Genomic DNA, 20,545 nt, shown 5'->3' on the forward strand with positions numbered 1-20,545 from the left:
TCTCAATTAACGTGTTAAAGTCCCGGTCCTAATATATATATATATATATATATATGAAGAGTTTGTTCCAAAATGTGATAAACTGCATTCTTACAAAAAAAAAATTTAGTTTCTGCCAAAATCAGTATTGTATCTGGTTGGTAATGAAAAGTCAAGTTTTAGTTTGCAATATTCGCAGAGTTATAAGGTCATGTTTTTTTCCAAACCACGACAAATGCCAGTCTACGTTTTTTGCAGAATGCGACATATCCGCTCAACCAATCACAGCACACCATTCCTTGCACTCAGATAATAGTAATGGAGGCACTATGAATACACCCCGCATCCTAGTTTTCCTCATCTTCTTTGTAATTTGTGATCAACAAACAAGGGCTGCACAATAAATCACATGTGATTGCCAGTAAAGCCGGTTCTGTGATTAATAGTACTGGTAAATCTCCATCACATGCTTTCAGATAGAAATTATTCAGATGCATTTAATACACAGAGCTGTAGATAACTTATATGCTGTGTCACGTTTATAAGATTAATCAAATTCGATTATGAAAGCAATATTATACTTTATTTAAGATTAGTATTGACCAAGTTCAGAGGCTGTCATATTAAATATTGATTAATTCTTGTTAAAATAACAAAAGTAACTTAAGCCAAGAACAGTGAACGATTTTGTCTCTTTTTTTTTCTTCCTTTAACATTAAGGACACCCCGGTCCGGTTTCAGACCAAATCACTGAGGTTGCTTCGGAAAATTATCAGGGTGCTCACTAATAATATTAATAATAATTTTCAACTGTATGAAAATAGTATCACCAAATAGGCCTTAATTTAAATGATGTGCAATCTAACATAACAGAGAATTTCAATCACTTTATCAAAAAAAAAAAGAAGAAGAAGAAGCACACATTGATAGGTTAGACTACTGTATGCACATTAAGACTCCAGGTTTTGCTGCGTGATAGCAAGATATGGGGGTAAAATTCCCCTCCCCTGTATGATTTTCTTTTATATACCATATAGTTTAGCAATATCACACGCAGAGTAATGGTTTTCCTCAAGTATCAGCACGACTGCAAATGTAATTATGATTTTATACTGCATTTGAATAAATAAGTTAATATTAAGTAACTTACAGAACTGCTTTGCCTCTCTGAGCAAAATGGCCACTAAATTGGACAAAAATGCCCCTACACAAACAAATTAGATCTATTACGTCTGTAGCTAACAAAATGTAAATAATTCTGTTGATTCTGTTGAGCTTAGGAATGCTTTAGCCAATCAGAGGTGTTCAAATGATTGTGCTGAATTAAGTTATATCATGTTTTTATGCTCTGGAATGTTTAAAAATGGTGAGGTGTATTTGTTCGTTCAAGCGAAAGAAGACACAAACGAGAACTCAATTCAAGTGTTTGAGCTGTCTCGTGCACACAAAACACAGAATGTGAATACTTAGTTAACTTCTTCACGTTTTCTTGTATTTGAATGCTTTAAAGTCTCTTGAATGTTTAAATTTGAAAGGCTTTAAAACATGTCCAAATGATAAGCTTTCATGACAACACGCAGCAGTGGCCCATCAACTGTCCTGAGCGTTTATCTTGCTGGTCTCTGGCAGTCGGTTGAAATCATCACCACCTTTCACCCCACTAGCGACACCCCTGAACGTTACACCACTATTCATTGGAAAAATAGCTTTATACTGGAAAAGTTTCACAAAAAAAAAGAAAAGAAAAGAAAAAGTCACACAAGTCTCATCAGACGTTTCTTTCCAGCTCTGTAAGCTGTGGAGGAGTTGCTGTTAAAGGCTGCAAAGATCTGTGTCTGGTCAGTAGATCCTGCCCAGAGGCCAGTGACACCTGCTTTGTCAATTTATTCTCTAGACTAGTGATGTAACACCACAGTGGCTAAAACACATCGCCTTTGTCAGTAGAAGAATAGTGATTGGGGTATTAACGTAATGAAAACAGAACCATTTTGTCTATCTTACATTTAGCTTTCAAACACTGCACTTCATTTGTGTGATGGCTGCTATGATTTTGCGGTCATGGATACAAAATAAAGTGTCAAAGTAAAACATTTTCTCAGAGGGGCCAAAGGGGCTGTTTATTTACACAGAGATGGTTTATTCATTTGTTTAGACCTGGCTTCAATACGTATGTTCATTAGTCTCAAGAAATAAATGGCAGAGTTCTCTCACTCTTTTATTTGGAGGTAATGAAAAATGACAGTGTTCCCTATGTCTGGCCGTAAAGGTGAATTTATCACCTGTTTAATTTCACACTCTGCTAGTCTTAAGTCAGCCTCATTGTAGACACAGACAAAGCGATATGAGAGAACCAAGCATCACCTTAGGGCCGCGGCCTGCTTTTAATTGAATATACGTTTACTAAATAGGATTATGCATTTGAAATAGCAGCAAATTAGTGTATTAAGCATCAGTACATGCTCCAGATAACCCAGGGGAGGAGAGTTTGGGAGAGGGCAAACAGGAGAGAGTGTGCAATCATCCGTTACACACAAGTATTTTCTCATAAAGAACTTCTGCAGGCTGTCGGGATGCCCTATTGCTCTTTATGTTAGCAGCATTACAATTACTGTAAGCTACTGTCCAGGTCTTTCAGTAATGTCCTGCTACAGGAGACAAATCATAAATGAACAGAAAACCACAATCTAGGGCTGGGATTTATAGCTTAAAAAAGGTAACTTCAGTTTTTTTCAGTACTGATAAATGGATTTATCTAAAACAGTAAATATCTAGTAAATATATATACATGGAAATAAAATGCGAAGATCTATTTAAAATTATGTAGGCATATTTTCCAGTGTACTCTTCACAAAATTAACACACACACAATTTTTTTTATAATTCTTATTTTCCCTAATATAACAATACATAGTAATAAGCAATATTTATCTACATGTATTTTAAAATAAAAGTTTTTAATCTAATATAAAAAAATATTATAATTTTACTGCTGAAGTTTAAATCTTAAGATGCTCGTTCTTAAAGGAATATGTTACCCCCCAAAAAATAAAACAATACAAATGAATAATTAAAAAAAATAATAATAATCTGTCACAATTTAATCAACCTTGTGTCTTTCCAAACCTGTATGATTGTATTTCCTCACTGGAGCACAACGACAATATTTTCAGGAAAACCTTTTTTTTTTTTTTTTTAATGTGTGAGGGAATTAATACTGGACCCAAAAATACAGACAGACACAAGTGAATAAGTCTTTGAAAGTTTATTTTCAGTTTCTTTAATATTAATGTTCTCAGGATGCTGGCGAGTCTTCTCCAGGCCAGGAGGTGGCTACAATGAAGTAAGCAATGGGTCAGTGATGGGAGTATAAAAGTCAGAGGAAGGCTTGGAGGCTAGCAAGCTAGTAGTACAATTCCAAGCAGGAACTGAGCGAATATCAGTATAGCTGACACGGTTTAGGTGGTCTTCTGAGATGGATGAGTTAATGTGCTTGGGAATTGAACCCTGGTCTATCAAGTGACAGGCAGAGACACAGTCCTCTGTGCCACACAGGAGAGTCTACCAGTGTGTTCTAGAAGGCATTCTGAGAAGTAATAGATGAGTAGAGAACAAACAGAGACAAAACCATCCAATTCCCTTTATCTTCTTCCAATCCCACGTCCAAAACAAATCCACAATCCAAATCCACAATGAACTGACAATCCAAATCCAGAGCAGCAAATTTACTAGTCAGTCAAACTTACTACCTCTTGACAAAGGTTCAGGCAGAAAGAGAAAATTCAGGTTCCAGGCAGGGTAGAGTTCACACAGGCTTCAAGAATCTGATTCAAGAACTGGCTGGAATGTTCACCAATAAGCTGATGAGACAATCTGGCAAGGATGTAAGAGTAAGACTGGCTTATCTAGTTAGTGAGACAGTTGAAACCAATGAGGGTAATTAAAGAGAAGTTACGAGGCCAGGAACAGGAAGCTGGATGCTAGTTGACAAAATAAAAGATTAACAGGAAGTGGTGACAGAATCATGACAAAATGTTAACGGCATCCAAAACACCATTAGACATAATTTACTTTAACTGGGTTATTATTCAGTGTGTCCTTTTTGTGTTCTGCAGAAGAAGAAAAAAATGTCATACAGGTTTGGATTGACATGAGATAAGAGTGAGCTTTTAATTTTGGGAGGTGAATTATATTTGTAATATTCTGAGTCATTAAAAATGTCCTAGTCCTGCAACTCTCCATCCAGTTGATAATAAAGGCCAAAGGTATACATGTGTGTGTGTGTGTGTGCGCGCGCATGTGCGTGTGTAGGTGTATACCCATAGTTTGAGATACAGAGGTCAACAACTTGTGATGAATATGAATGTTGACTTTCGAGGGGAGAAATTAAAAGAGAGTGAAGAAGAGAGAGATAGACAAGGTGTGTGTTTGTATGTGCGCCAAAGTGATGTGTGACATTTAGATGGTGTGTGTGTGTGTGTGTGTGTTTTCATGGGAGTTATGCATTCACTGTAAGTCACCCTAGCCACCTGCAACAAACTAGCAGTTAAGTCTGAAGGTCACTGTCCTCAATGCTCTCACGCCTGACTTTTTTTCCCTCGTGTTTTCCCCATATCTCTCTCCTCTCCCCGTCATCTATCTCTTCACTGGCCAGAAAAACCTTTCACCCCTTGATGGTACCATTTGTTTTTTTCTACTGGAGTTACTCTGTGTCTGTTTACCCACTTTGCTTTCACTCTAGCTCACTCTTTATTCCTTCAGCTCTCCGTCTTAATGAAAAACGCATGGCTAAATAAACCCCAGAATACATGATTGAGTTAAAAAGATGGAAAAGGGCTTTGAGGACAGCTGATGTGTACATCTTGGTGTTCACAAATTGAAAGGTTTGTGTGCGGCACAGGTGGTGGTGACATCAAAGGACCGAAGCTAATTAGTACCCCACCCGTATCCACTCACTCCACCAGGTTTATTTATTCACATTTCCACATTGCATTTTTTTTTTTTCAGCTAACACACAACCGAACCGGGAACGTAAATGCTTTCATCTTGTGCTTAGCTTGCACATTTTGGCTTAGGTGGCCCGGAGAGCCTCGTGTATGGAAATGATTGCCGCTGCTGCTCAGTGGTCAGGTTTATCAGAGTTAGAGTTTAGAAACCTTAATTTAAGCGTGTTGTTTACTGTATCACTGATGAGGGGATGAGAGCATGCGTTGAATCTGTAATGGGTCTTTGCAGTGCAAAACTGCCTTGGGATACTGTTAGCGACTAAAAGTTCTCAGGGTACCAGCTGTCATATTCAAACGTAGCAGCACATTTATTTATGTACTCAAATTACAGTTTATAGTGTTTACACTGTGTGTGTAAGAAGCATAGAGCTGTGTAGATGAAGCTTTTTTTAGTGCTGATCTCATTTTTACTGTGCAAAGTGTGCTTGAATAGAAACCATGGAAAAAAATTTAAAAAATATATTTTATACTTTGCATGATCAATATAGACTTTTATGAAGCAACATTATTCAAACTACATGATCCCCTAGAAATCTATACATGTTAATATTGCTGATTTTGGTGCTCAAGAAACATTTCTTATTATTATTTGTTAAAAACAGTTGTGCTGCTTAATTTATATATATATATAAATATATATATATATACACGTATATACAGTACAGACCAAATGTTTGGACAAACCTTCTCATTCAAAGAGTTTTCTTTATTTTCATGACTATGAAAATTGTAGATTCACACTGAAGGCATCAAAACTATGATTTAACACTTGTGGAATTATATATGGAATGATATACATAACAAAAAAGTGTGAAACAACTGAAAATATGTCATATTCTAGGTAGCCACCTTTTGCTTTGATTACTGCTTTGCACACTCTTGGCATTCTCTTGATGAGCTTCAAGAGGTAGTCACCTGAAATGGTCTTCCAACAGTCTTGAAGGAGTTCCCCGAGAGATGCTTAGCACTTGTTGGCCCTTATTCCGTCAGTCTGCGGTCCAGCTCACCCTTAAACCATCTCGATTGGGTTCAGGTCCGGTGACTGTGGAGGCCAGGTCATCTGGAGCAGCACCCCATCACTCTAATTTTTTTTTTTCAGAAACTGATACAGTGTTCTTTTGTTTAAATGAAATTAATACTTTTATTCAGCATGGGTCCATTAAATTGATCAATGACATTAAATATATATTTTATAACGTAGCCAAAGATTATTTCAATTGAAAACGAATATTATAGATCAATACGTTAATTATTTGAAATATATGTTTTACCATATTTTCCGGACTATAAGTCGCACTTTTTTTCATAGTTTGGCTGGTCCTGCGACTAATAGTCAGATGTGACTTATTTATCAAAATTAATTTGACATGAACCAAGAGAAATGAACCAAGAGAAAACATTACTGTCTACAGCCGCGAGAGGGCGCTCTATGCTGGTCAGTGCTCCTGTAGTCTACACTGAAGACATAGAGCACCCTCTCGCGGCTGGAGACGGTAATGTTTTCTCCTGGTTCTTGGTTCTAAATAAATGAGACTTATAGTCCAGTCAGTGCGACTTATATACGTTTTTTTCCTCATCATGAAGTATTTTTGGACTGATGCGACTTATACTCAGGTGTGACTTATGGTCCGAAAAATACGGTAGTTTGTTTGTTTTTCAACTTTCTATTCATCAAAGAAATTATAAAAATAAAAAAAACTCAACATTTAAACAATTATCCACAATTATCAACAACATTTAAACAACTATCAACATTGAAAGTAATAACGATTTCTGAAATATCGCGTGACACTGAAGGCTGGACTAATGATGCTGAAATTTCAGCTTTGCCATCACAGGAATAAATTACATTTGATGAAAATAAAAAAACATTTAAATGTAATAATTAACAATATGTCTACTTTTACTCTGTTTTACTGTTAGTTTTTTAAATCTATTTAAATATATTCAGTCTTGGTAAGGATAGAAGGCCTATTTCAAATACTTGAAAAAAATCTTTTAATATCTTAAATATACAGTATATTATTATTATTGACGTTATTAAGCATATTTTTTTTAAGTATGCATGGAATGAAACAGATCTCGTGTTTCCCTTCAGCTTCAGACAGTTTGTAATGGTTTTCTCTGTTTTCTGTGCCTTAATAATAGGCAATTGGTGAAAAAAAGAGAAAGGTTGTAATAATCATAATCAAATGCAACATTCTTTCCCCATGGAGTCTCTTGGCTGATCTTAAAAAGACTCTGCCCTAAGGCATAAAATCAGCTCAGCTCACATTAAGAAGACTACAGAATCTCTTCATCACAGCGTTGGATTGCTAATGCTCTGAAGCAGAAACCTGAAGTCTACACAGTGAGTGCGTTTGCTCTCTGTATCACTGTGGCCAGGGCTTCAGGCTTGAGTGCTTTCATTGTTTCCAGGCTGGGGCTAATGAATTGAATGGCCTCCATGAGTATCGACCCTGCAAGGCTGTCAGTGTGGATTTTTGATAAGACGTATCAGTGCAGGCCAACCCCTAGCCTTTACTGTGACTGGCTTCATAATCTGTTTATGGTGATTTTTTATTCTAAGTTGCATTTCGACCTATACTCAATCGATTTTCCCATCAGGCTACCCTACCCAGCTTTACATGGGAAGAAAAGAGCATGTTTAACTTGCAATGGAGACATGGAAAAGAGCATCCACAGGCAGTTGGTTTTTCCTCATTAATCAAATGGATCGACATATGGATCCATTTTCTGTTTCCCTTATGTTAATGATATACTGACTGATTAATCGCAAGAATCTGCAGAGAAAACACCCAAAAGGAAAATAATAGATTATTAGGAAGCTACCTCAAAATTCTGAAATATTATTACAAGTTGAATTAACTATTGTATACAAATAAAATAATATTAATAATAATTTATTTCTGAGATGGTAAGCTGAATTTTCAGCAGCCATTACTACTTCATACTTCAGTCACATGATCCTTCAGAAAGCATCTAAATGTACTTAGTTGTGATAGATAGATCGCACCAAGTTTTACACTCTTCTTTTATTAGTGCTGTTCGGAAACTTTCATAAAAAATAAATAAATAAAAAATAAAAACCTGGTAATGCTCTGTTACAAAGAGGCGTTCTTTTTATCTCCAGCAAGTGAGCTTTGTTGACTAATGACCTTTAATTCTAATTAAATAGGCTAGATAAGAGTGTGTTTAATGAGGCGACTCATCTGAAGAAAACCCCTCACGATTTCCTCGCCCATAATCCCCAAAGTTTGGATCCTGGAAAGAATCAAGATTTATCCGTTGGGGTTTGATACAGAGAAACTCAAACTGAACTCGCACCGAGACTAATTGCACCCGACATAATGTAGTGTGATTACTGACGTCGTGCATGATGACTGTGAAACACCCATTCGCATTGATTTCCTGTGTTAGATAATAGATTGTCATATCATTTCTAATCGACACTTTGCTGGTGGCACACTGGTGTCTTCTTTAATTTATTTCATTAGTCGCTGGGTATTTCCATAGCTGGTCATTATCTTGTACTTCCAGCAGTGCCTTTGCTTCAATCTTCATTCCAACGTGAAGAAAATCTCAATATTCGCTGCTCCATATGTGCTGAATGTCTAAATAGTTTGCCAAGCACTGTCCTTTAATTCTTGGCAGGAAATGTTAAAACAAGATGCTTGAGTACCTTGGAATATTTTTTATTTTATTAGAAGACAATGTGCGGCATACTGATATGCAAATACTGTATGTGTTTTCATGAGATCCCCAGTGTCTGCGTGCCTTAGTTGTCTTTGCTGTTTGTGACTTCTAAAAAGTACTTATCCACTTTTATGCTCAGATCACAGGTCTCGTGTGAGATTGCTTGTTTATCTCCCTGAAATCATTGTTAGTCATTTTATTTGTTATTTTATGTGGTGTGAATTGAGGTTGTGCATCCGTTACAGCTCTTTGTTTGGACAAAGTGGGATCTGCCTTGTGTTTTTCATGAAGAAAACAACTGTGTATGGGGGTTGGTACTGTAAAGCAGACAAAATGTCTTGGTACCTTATCATTTTTACATCTAGATTACCTTTACTATCATCTTATGGTCATCAAAGTTCATTTTAAAAAGCACCATTAATTATAATGTTGAGCAATTAGCAAATAAATTGTTTTAACTAGTATTAAAACCATTGCTTTTAGTGTTAGTGTTTAGACAAAATATTATAGAATTTGATATTCACTATTTATTGGTTATAAGCTATGAAAATAATTGTTTTATTTTCATTTTTCAAAATAAACATAACTGCTGTTTCATTGTGAAAGCAAAAATACTTAGTTTTACCTTCCAAAAGAGGACACAACTACAAATCAGTGGTTAAGTTGTATTTACAACACTGTTCTAGAACATTTCAACCCAAATATTCAGATGTGGGCAGCACATTTTATGGAGGATTGATTCTTGATCCTGGGATCCTTGATCCTTGATTACTGACTCTCAGTCTGTAAGTACATTTTCATATTTAAAGGATTTGACACTGATGATTCAAACGCGAGTTTTGAGCAGTGTAGAGCAGCAACCAGTACTCGCGCCCCCCTACTCTGCACCTTTTGTATGTTTTTTTTTTTGGCTTCATGCATTTGTTCTATTCGAATGTAAGTGCCCTGCGAAGTGGACATCACAGGATAATCCTCCATGATTCCAGTTCAAAGCAAACGTATATGTTCCATTCAAAGTGCATTGAGGTGTGAATTTAAATTGTATTCATTTACAGAGGTATATGATGTAACACTTTTCCGTGTGTGAAGACGTTGCGCAGTGCAAATCTGTGAGTGAATGTTCCAAAGTGAGGTAAACTTCAACAGATTTCCGCTGCTCAGGGAGTAGGGAGCAATGAACACTGTTCATGCATGGAGCTCACTTCTAACGATCTGATTATCTGAATTAGGTGTTTTAACAAAGAGAGACATGTGAAATGTGAAGAGTTGGGGGCGCAAGGACTGGAATTGAGAACCGTTGGTGTAGAGTAGCGTTTGTCGTTTCTCCAATCACAAATGCAGACATTGTTTTATGTTTTCGTGGCGCGATACAACGCAACGCATAAAAACACAGTATAAGTCATTATAATCCGTAATTGTGTCACCACTGGATGCAACAAATGGCTCATTTGTAATGGGTTTTATTGTCTTGTTGCACCGGTGTTCTGACTGGGACACGCATCACAGTATTGCAAGGGGCGTACCATTTCCGTCACATGCTTGAGGCATTCGACCAATGACAACATACTGGATAGCTGGCCAATCACACCTTGCTTTTCAGACCGCTGAGCTTTGTAAAAAACGGTGCGCTTCAGAAAGGCAGGGCATATAGGAGCAACAATAATGTAAAGTATGTAGAAAATAATGTGTTGTTTTAACCTTAAACTGCATTAACACATTTCATTGCATCAAATAGACAAAATAATGTTCTTTTTAGCAACATCATATGACCCCTTTAAGTGAACTAATGAAGACAAAGAATGATTAAATGGTGAAAAACATCATCCAAAAATGTAATGTTGACACAGAAATTATGCATCAACAACCCATAAATGGACTAAACAATCTTATCTCACATTTGAAAATGATTGGTGTGATGAGTGGGGCGGGGCCGAGGGATGTGGGAACGAGGAGTGAGGCCAGGTATAGTGATTGGAGATGAGGTACACCTGGCCTCACTCCTCGTTCCCACGTCCCTCGGCCCCGCCCCACTCGTCACAATTGGGTTAAGGGTTTTAGTTAGCTTTAGTATAATGAATGAGTTACTTTAAGAACAGTTCAAATAGCACAGAGGTACAAGGTCCTTGAAATAAAATAAAAAATTGTGTGTATGTTCCAACAGACTGCGGATCAGGAGGCTCAGGTTCAGGATCTGAAACCTGCGAGCAGGATCGTTGTCAACGATACGGCGGATCGTGGGATGAGGACACAGAAGATGACCGCTGCATGTGTGACTTCAACTGTCAGATAGTTCCAGATAGCCTAGTATGTCCATTCATACGCCTCTCACATCGCCAATTCCATTTGAAGACGGTGCCGCCCAGGCATTTGACTTGTTAAAATGTGCTCAATTTTGTTGAGTCAATTAATCACAACGGGCTGACCTCTCCATAAACATTTGCAGGTGTGTGGCTCTGATGGGAACACATACACCAGTGAGTGTGAGCTGAAGAGGGCCAGGTGTGAGAATCAAGTGGACTTGCTGCTCCAGAGCCAAGGTTTCTGCCCAGGTATGAGACCACCATTTCTTTCCTCAAATATTTATGTTTTCCTTAATTATCTGAAGAATAACACTCCAGGAACTCTGAAAGTCACCGCAGCAGCGTGCAGTGTTTCTTTGAACTTCAGGGGGGGGCTTGTGTAGTCCAGACCTGAGAATCTACCACAGAGAGGAAGAGCGTGGCTCTGTGATCAGAGCAGTGTGAGATTTACTCAGGCTTCAAGCCTAGCTTGACTCCACTTGCATGCGCACATGCACACTCTTTTCTTTCTGCTCTCTCATCCTCACTCACTCTCTGCACCCCTCATGCTTTATCTATGGTTTTCTCATACTATGAGTTTTCTGCTGCAGAGCCTCAGAGGCCCTCTAACCAGATCAGACATGCTCCTTCAGTGGCCGTGGAAAATAAATCCTTTTGGAGAACTTTCAACCGGTGTGAGGAGCTTTTGGCATCTGCTTCCCATTGGCTCAGATCATTTGAAATCTCATTGGGCCTTGCATTTGATATGCAAGCTGCCGTCTCTCCTCGCCCTATTTCTGACCCATGCCTTTGAGAGCTGACGGGCCTTCAGAGCACCTTTCTGCTTTTTGCTAGTTGGAAATTAGGTCTCAGTGACCTCTAGACAACGTTGCAGTCTCCTTGCAGTGAAGATCAGAGGATACTGTAAGCTGCCTCTCGCAATTTGTTGGCTGATTGTGATGTTCAAAGGAAATACACCACTGGGCTGGGCGATAAAGCTACTAAAATTGATACTTATAATATTTATACTTTTGCTGTATTATGTATTTCAATATTTATGTACCTTATTTTTTGACCACCATCTCTACCAAACAGCCTTTGTGCCCGATTCGTTTGAAAATGTTTTAATGCAAATTTGAAAACCCAGTAAAATCTAGTAATATTTATTTAGATATAGATATTTAATGTATTTGTGTGATTTGATATATAATGTTATTTAATATTCATATTAACATTTACCATTTTGATTGAAGACGCAAAACAACTAGTCTTATTTTAATATTATTTATCTAAAATATTATCTAAATATCTAAATTATTTAGTTTTCCTTTTAATTTTAGTTTTTTGTATTCTTCTTTCACTTTTAGTAATTCTAATGTTCTTTCATGTCATAATTTTTTTATCTTTATCTTATTGTCTGTTTTTGTACATTTTCCATCGAACATTTATATTTTGTATAGGTTTTTTTTTTAATGAACACTAATAGTTTTTAACAGTTTCAGGTTGAAGATTTAATGAATTTTATTCATCTCTCACAAGTTCTAACACAAGTATTAATCATAACTAATTAAATTATTTAAATCAGCAACAAAAGCATGAAAATATATTATAAATATTCAATATATCATCCAGCCCTAATATTCTGATTTGTCTCCCTTTCAATATAATGGGGTGTGATGATTTCAATGTAGTATGGAGAAACAAACATGACATTTTCTGTAGGAAATAGTTTGGTAGGCGATCTTCACTCAGTCTATGCCATTACCATCACCAATAATCTACGATACGATTTAGTAAAAATAAACATCTATGCTGACCGGTCTCTCTTTTAGCAGCACCTTGTTGGTGTCAGAAAGGATTGTGGTGTAGAACAAACTAGTGTAGAAAGATGATGGTGAAGAATCGCAGTGAGACGAGAAGAAATTATCTAATTAAAAGTACATATGTCATAATGGACTCAGTGTGGAGAGGAGAAGTTTAATGAGGTGTGGACAAAACCTATCTCTGGAGCCACAAGATGCTATGAAAGGCACGGTGACACATCACTATTATATCCCGGGATGTGTCCTCATGCCGACTGTCCCCTGATTTACGACAGCCTAGTCCTCCTAACTCCAAACTCGAAACCACAAACCTGCCACCTCACAGTCATTCAGTTCAATGGCCTGGAGAAGAAGCACTCGAAAAGAACAAGTGTGGAAAGACTGGGGAAAAATTGACAACACAGATAAGACAAATAGGTATCTGACATCTGCCTCTGGCACAACGTTATAGTTAAACACCACAACAAACGTCCTCCGTACGTGAGCCTGGAGCGCTAAAATAGTGTAATTAGGTTAGCGCTAGAGTGGACTGACATCAGCACGTCCTGATTTGCGCTCTTGTGCATTTGTGTCCATAAACCCGGAGTCCATAAATCTTTGTTTGACATTGCGGCGTAGGTGTAAATGGCGCTATCTGAGACGAGAACAAATGGAGAAAACAGGCCCCTGAGAATGTGTCAAATGTCACCCTCCAGACATTCGACGAGAGGTCTATTGTTTGTTTTCACGGCTGGTAATAGCATCATTTTTTCCTAATTTTGAATTGGTGTCAGGAATTGTAAATAGAATTGTTATCTGGCAGCCAGATGCAGGCTCTCCCACCTCTGCTCCTTAAGCGATTCTTATTGTGTCGTACTAAATTGCATTTCAGCTTGGATTGTTCTGTTTAATTTGTCTTAAAAACGCTGTGAATCTCAAAATGTCTCTCTCTCTCTCTCCCCCACCCACTCCTGTTTTCTCTGTATCTTCTCTCTAGCTATCACATCAGCTCCAACAGAGCTCATTGCCTCCCAGCACTGTAACGAAACTGTTTACGGATGTTGCAAAGACGGCAAGACCGCTGCCCTGGGTGTTGGACTGGCTGGGTGTCCTAGTACGTATAACCTAAAAAAAACTGTCTCTGCTTGATCCTGACAAATTTTTGTCTTCACGATGACTATAAGCATACATTATAGTCATTATAGTCAGTTAATATCCAAAATGCGAAAGGATGAACTTTTACTTTTGAAAGTTGAGAGGTCTAGTATTACAATTCTGGCCAATTCTAAACACTTATTTTCTTTTAATGGCCATTAACAGATAAATGGACAATGTGCTGATGCACTTTGTAACCCAGACCACAATCTAATCTCATAAATCCAAAATATCACATCCACTGGTTGAGTACATATTATAGATCGTGTACCACTAAAAACTTTTCTTTTTCTTTAGGTGTGTGTCAGTGTAACCATTACGGCTCATATGGAGGCACCTGTGACCCGTCCACCAAACAGTGTTCGTGTAAACCCGGGGTCGGGGGACTCAAGTGCGACCGCTGCGAACCCGGATTCTGGAACTTCCGAGGCATCGTTACAGAAAACATGAGTGGCTGCACACGTAAGCATCCCACTCTTCTCTCTTTCTTGGTGATTTGCTTTTGGGACATTTTCTGTTAAATGTGTTAAATGTGTTAAATGTTCCGTTCTAATCTGAAATCCGAAGTGACAGTCTACTCGTTTAACGTGCGCTATCCTTCCGGCCTCAAATGTGATTTCTGTCAAAACAAGAGGTTTGAGTTAAGCCTCCGAGCCACTGCTGGTAATGGAAACTGCGAGAGAGTGCAGCGTGGCTTGACCTGTAAGTTCTGCCTACAGACCAGTAATGCTCTGACGCATGCATTTGTGTGTTTTTATGCTGCTACAAAGATGAGGATAGGAAAACAAAAGTGATTGAAACAGTTTGTGCTCTGTCCCAGGGGTCCTCGGAGCATTAGCACATTCTGTACCCACGTTCGTTCTCACCACAGGGCTTCTTGACCCCGCTTTGAACTCAACCAAGCTGTGGTCATTGACACAGAGCAAGAGCTATTGCTGCAGCTGTGGGGTCACAGATTGGAGCAGCTTCAGATTGCCTGCATGTATTTGGCGGATGTGTGGATGTTTTTTGTCAGAGTGAAATTGAAGAGAAAGAGACAAGGAATCTAATCAAAACTGTTCAACCAGATAAGGCTGACAGCCCTCTCCCTCTCTCTTTTCCTCTCTCTCTTCATCAGCGTGTAACTGTGATGAAGTGGGTTCGGTTCGTGACGACTGTGAGCAGATGTCAGGGCTGTGTTCATGTAAGTCTGGAGTTAAGGGCATGAAATGCAACGTGTGCCCTGATGGCAGCAAGATGGAAGCCAACGGCTGTGACAAAGGTAAATCCGGGATTTTAATTAGCACAAAACTCAGACAGTCTCTCCAGGATTGCAATACTGATGAACCTAGGTTATGGTTTTATGAATTAAAATTAGGTCTGTTTTTCACAATATTGGTACATGTAGAAATAGTAAAAACCACTGCACTGGTTAATTAATAGTCTTTGCTAATTAAAAGTGTTCTGAGAAAAAAAGATTTTTGTGTCATGGCAGAACCATGGCATAGTGGTAAGATCTCATTGGGATGTTAGTTTGAACCTGGCAGTATGTATCAAATGGTCTGAGGTAGCAATTAACGATATATCTGTACCAATTATTATTAATATTATTTATTGGATGATTAAAGCCAAGTTTTCTGTATTTTTCACATTTATATTACATTAGCCATCATTAAACATTCGCTCAAAGTTAACCCTTAAAAACACTTATAATTGAATAACCCTGTTAAATGTTAAAGGTGCATCTCAATAAATTAGAATGTTGTGGAAAAGTTCATTTATTTCATTAATTCAACTCAAATTGTGTAACTTGTGTATTAAATAAATTCAATGCTCACAGACTGAAGTAGTTTAGGTCTTTTAATTGTGATGAATTTGGCTCACATTTTAAAAAAAAACACCGATTCACTATCACAACAAATAAGAATATGGTGACATGCCACTCAGCTAATCAAACTGCAAAGGTATCCTGAGCCTTCAAAATCAGTTTGGTTCACTAGACATAATCATGGGGAAGACTGCTGATCTGACAGTTTTCCAGAAGACAATCACTGACACCCTTCAAAAGGAGCCACAAACATTGCCAAAGAAGCTGGTTGTTCACAGAGTGCTGTATCCAAGCATGTTAACAGAAAGTTGAGTGGAAGGAAAAAGTCTTATAAGGATTGTCAAGCAAAATCGATTCAAGAATTTGAGTGAACTTCACAAGGAATGGACTGAGGCTGGGGTCAAGGCATTTGGCTACAGTGTTCGTATTCCTCTTGTTAACCCACTCCTAAACCACAGACAACTTCAGAAGCGTCTTACCTGGGCTAAGGAGAAGAAGAACTGGACTGTTGCCCAGTTGTCCCAAGTCAAAGTTTCAGATGAAAGCAAGTTTTGTATTTCATTTGGTAACCAAGGTCCTAGATTCTGGAGGAAGGGTGGAGAAGCTCATAGCCCAAGTTGCTTGAACTCCAGTGTTAAGTTTCCAAACAAATATCAATTTTTATACATTATAATTTTTGCTATAACTCTATAATTGTATGGAAACTAATATTGACCATTTATTGGTTGGTTTTATAACATCAAAATATAATATATATTTTAATCTTATTTAAATATCTAATAGCATCTTATTAAATATCTGTCTTGATAAAATAATTTTAAGATTAAATAATTTAATAATTATTATAATTATTTTTAAAAGCTAAGACTACAGTATATTATCATATACATTAAAGGTAGAAAGCCCATTAAAAACATTTAACAAATCTAAATTTCAAATAATTATCTGCTTGATACTAAATATTCTGGCATCATGAACAAATGGTTGTAAAAATAAGTTTGAATTTGTTTGCTATAATCAGATTAAATCAATAAAGTTCAGTTGAATCTTCATATGCACACCAGGGGCAACAATGAAATGCTATCCTGATGTCACCCTCTGTGCTGGCATAGAGAGTAGAATGAAGTCGCCATCAGCTATTGACAGAAAGTGAAGAGCTTAATGAACTCAACAGTCCCAGCATAGAAGTGTTCATGGAGCGTTGCTGTCCGATAAAAGCTGACACATGAAAGTGCAGAAGAGGAAGCCAGTCAATGCTGCAGGCCAGGCAGTGCAGCCCAGCGCTCTGATGTCAGAGTAAAGAGTAGACTTCTGTGGCAGGCAAGGTCCCGGCCCTGCTACTGATGCAGTTCTAACTTTCTGATGAATATCCGTGGTTGAGGTCATAGGGTCCGTATCAGAAGTGGATTAACAAGTAGCCCTCACTGAAATGACCAGCATATATTGTGTTTTGTGTTGCTGGTTTCTCACATATTTGTCCTTGAAACCATTAAAAGTTTAAAGTGTTTTAGTGCTAAATATATAAATTATGTATTAACCAGAGGCCAATCTATTCTATAGGACCTGAGCCACCCAAGTCCTGTGATGAGCTTGTGTGCAAGTTCGGCGCATCATGTGTAGAGTTGAACGGACAGGCTAACTGTGAGTGCCCATCACCAGATTGTGATGAGAAAAACAAGACCAAGGTGAGCTTGCATAAGTGACAGATCCACACTCCACAACTACTGTAATGATAAAGATTTCCTTTCTAATAATAGACATGAACATGTTTGTGGACAGGTATGTGGTTCTGATGGGGTTACCTATGCAGACCGATGCCAGCTAAGGACCATTGCATGCAGACAAGATAAGGAGATCTATGTGAAGCATTTAGGCCAGTGCAAAGGTGAGAGGTCTTTTTTTCACTAAAATATTATAAACATTAATAAACCAAGATAAAAAGGCTACTTGATAAAGGAAAATGAAAAATGCATAACATAGTCTTAGATACTTTTACTGTATTTTTTTCATTATTTAAACAAAATTTTGTCAGAGAATTTCTTTTTATTTGTATTTTTTAAATAGTCATATATTTATAACAAATGCCAGGGAATGATTTTTATTGTATTTTTATTACATTTACTGAAGTCAGAAAACGTTTGTGTGTGTGTGTGTGTGTTCCTAACAAAATTGAGTGAGGATACCAGTGGGGTAAAAACAATACAATAAAAAAAAGAAAATTTAATTCACACGATATTCTCTGCAAAAACTCTTAAAATAAAAAATAAAAAATAAACAAATAAATAATAATATTTTTTTTACAAAAGCTGTACTATTAAAGATAGTTAAGGATGATTTTAACTAGAAACCAAGAGAAAAATGTTGGGACAAACTTGCTTGGCCCATAGTTAGGAGTGGGGTCACTGGGTGTGCAGTTGTATGTGGGATGGGTATGGGGAGTATTGATGTGGATGATGGGTGTTGGGTACAGGAAAGCTTCCTGACAGATGCTCCCATGTAGATAGATTCGTGCTGCTTGGCTTCAGGCTGGAGTCTTGAATCCCCTGGAACTGGGCAACGTTTGAGCTGTTTGATTTGCATCACCCCTGTGTGGATTAGGGAGGTTTAACTGCACAGTCTGAGGGAAGCACCTGAAATCCTGCTGCTGATGCTGCCGGGAGGCCTACTATGGGTAGATCAGGCTGTGTAGAGAGTTGGGCATCGCTGTCATTCTCTCTTCAATCGTTCATCCATTGCTGTATATATGCATGGGCAAAGGGACCTGGTAGAAGGCCAAGGTTAAGACTTTCATGTCGGCTGTATGTAAGAAGCACTATGCCAGCTCACATCAGAAGGTGTTCTGCAGGGAGCTTCTCTGTGATGGGCATGGCACATGGTTTTCCATCTGGATCAGGGCCAATGGCAGGTGCCAGACATTTTCAACAGCAGCCCATGCAGGCACTCTGTCACACCTGTTAATGCCACATAAGTGCAGCTTGAACTAATTTATCTGTTGTGTTGTTTTTCATAGCTATTACCAGGTCCTTATGGATTCTTTGCCTGCAGAATATTCATCAAATCTCTTGTTCCTTGCCTTAAATATAAAACAATTTTGTTTTCCTAAATTCCCAATGAAAGTGAATGTGACGTGGCATACAGCCAAGTATGGTGAGCCATACTCAGAATTGACATTTAACCCATCCAAAGTGCACACACACACTGCAGTGAACACACACCCAGACCAGTGGGCAGCCATTTATGAACAATTACTTAGTGTTATGTTAAAGACAAGACAAAAAAAAGAAGGTGTTGGTTAATTTTAACCAAAATGTGAACTTGCTTTTCCAATAAAACACTGTTCTGTTTCCACTGATGTTATTGAGGTCATTCAGGCTATTGGATAATGTTAGTTGGATCATGTTTTTTTAAACTCCCATGTGGTTTAATTAATCCTGGTATGTAGGGCTCATTTTTAAATAATGATAGAACAATACATCTGCCAGGACAATTCATGTTTGGCCATTTTGATGAGGCATCAGCCAATAAACTTTTGAGCAATTGAGTATGTGCATTTGTATGTAAATACATGATATTATGACAAGTAATACAATACTAACATTCAGATTATAGCAAATTAGTACAATAAATGATCCTAATCATCTGCATTTGTAGATTTTGGCAGCAGCTATTAAAACATATTGTTCATATCGGTCATTTTCACCTTCCAGTCAATTCTATTTGTGAACAGCATTTCATGTTGACAGATATTTTTAGATATTTGATTACAGCTCACATTTGGCAAATGGTTTTTGGACCTGGTTATGACACACCACACCACAAACTGATGTTTAAAGATGATGATTGGACCATCATCCCTATAGTCATTAACCAGAGCACCTCTCTATCTTGCTCTGTTTCTTGGCATTACCTGCCTGTATGACAAGAATCCAGCTGCTCTTCTGGGTTTATTCAGGGATCTGGGAGGAAGTAAAGAGTGGGCTTAGGTTGGATCTTCACCAGCCTAGGGCGGAACTGGCAACAGCAGGGCCATTTATTAATTTCTTCTCCAACATGTGGAGTAAAGCGGCTCGGCAGCCCTGAGGTGGAGGGGTTAGATCACAAGCTCATTTCACGTGTGAGTGGATGTGATTTAGCCGAAAGCCTTGCCTTTCTCTCTCTATTTCTCTCACTGATCTCTTGACGTTCTCTCATCATCAACTCTTCTTGATGACAAACGGTGCTATGAAACAGCACACGGAGTGAGTTACTCCTCATGTTGCCATAGCAGGCAGCAGATGAGGCAATCAGAGGCACATCTTGGTACATGACGCAGGGCGTTCAGGGTCTTGAATGGCTGAGAAGCTTTTGGCTCATCAAGAGTCCAAGACTTGGCAGTTCCTTGTGCTGACATACGGTGTCATCACCTGCACTCTTGCTGAAAATTGGAAGTCTACACATTAGCATATGGGACGGGCGGCTCTCAGCGTAGATGTTAGTTTTGGTTATCGTTTTTGTTCTAAATAATATTTTCCAGGTTCAAAACCCGTTTATCTCTGTCATACCACAGAAAAGAAAAAGCTTAAAATGGAAATGTACATGGCAAGGCATTACAGGCAGGATAGACCTTAAAATACACACTGTTTAAAAACTCTACTCCGATAAAATTGCTTACTTACCTTCTCTGTGCAAAGTAAAATCCAATTTTTCAACTTTTCTCATTACCATGTAAAGGAGGTAAACCCTGCAAGGTACTGTTTACATAGGAAAAAATTCTCCCATAAGAATTATGTCATATAACCTGGAGTTTATCTGCCTATTACAACAGTAGTGCTACTGCTATAAGGA

At 38.0% G+C, this 20,545-nt stretch overlaps 1 protein-coding gene across 6 annotated transcripts in view; it reads left to right on the forward strand.

The window, feature by feature from the left end:
- The window catches only part of LOC113045587 (agrin-like), a 141,155-nt gene that overhangs the window by 85,637 nt on the left and 34,973 nt on the right, over positions 1-20,545 (forward strand). For all 6 annotated transcript variants that reach the window (XM_026206024.1, XM_026206025.1, XM_026206027.1 and 3 more), the window contains exons 10-16: positions 10,840-10,982; positions 11,122-11,227; positions 13,757-13,873; positions 14,212-14,376; positions 15,032-15,175; positions 17,282-17,406; positions 17,501-17,606. In XM_026206024.1, the coding sequence (XP_026061809.1) occupies positions 10,840-10,982; positions 11,122-11,227; positions 13,757-13,873; positions 14,212-14,376; positions 15,032-15,175; positions 17,282-17,406; positions 17,501-17,606 (906 nt within the window). The remainder of the gene's footprint in view (positions 1-10,839; positions 10,983-11,121; positions 11,228-13,756; positions 13,874-14,211; positions 14,377-15,031; positions 15,176-17,281; positions 17,407-17,500; positions 17,607-20,545) is intronic.

Source organism: Carassius auratus, chromosome 27 (genome assembly GCF_003368295.1).
Source record: "Carassius auratus strain Wakin chromosome 27, ASM336829v1, whole genome shotgun sequence".
Classification (NCBI taxonomy): Eukaryota; Metazoa; Chordata; class Actinopteri; order Cypriniformes; family Cyprinidae; genus Carassius; species Carassius auratus.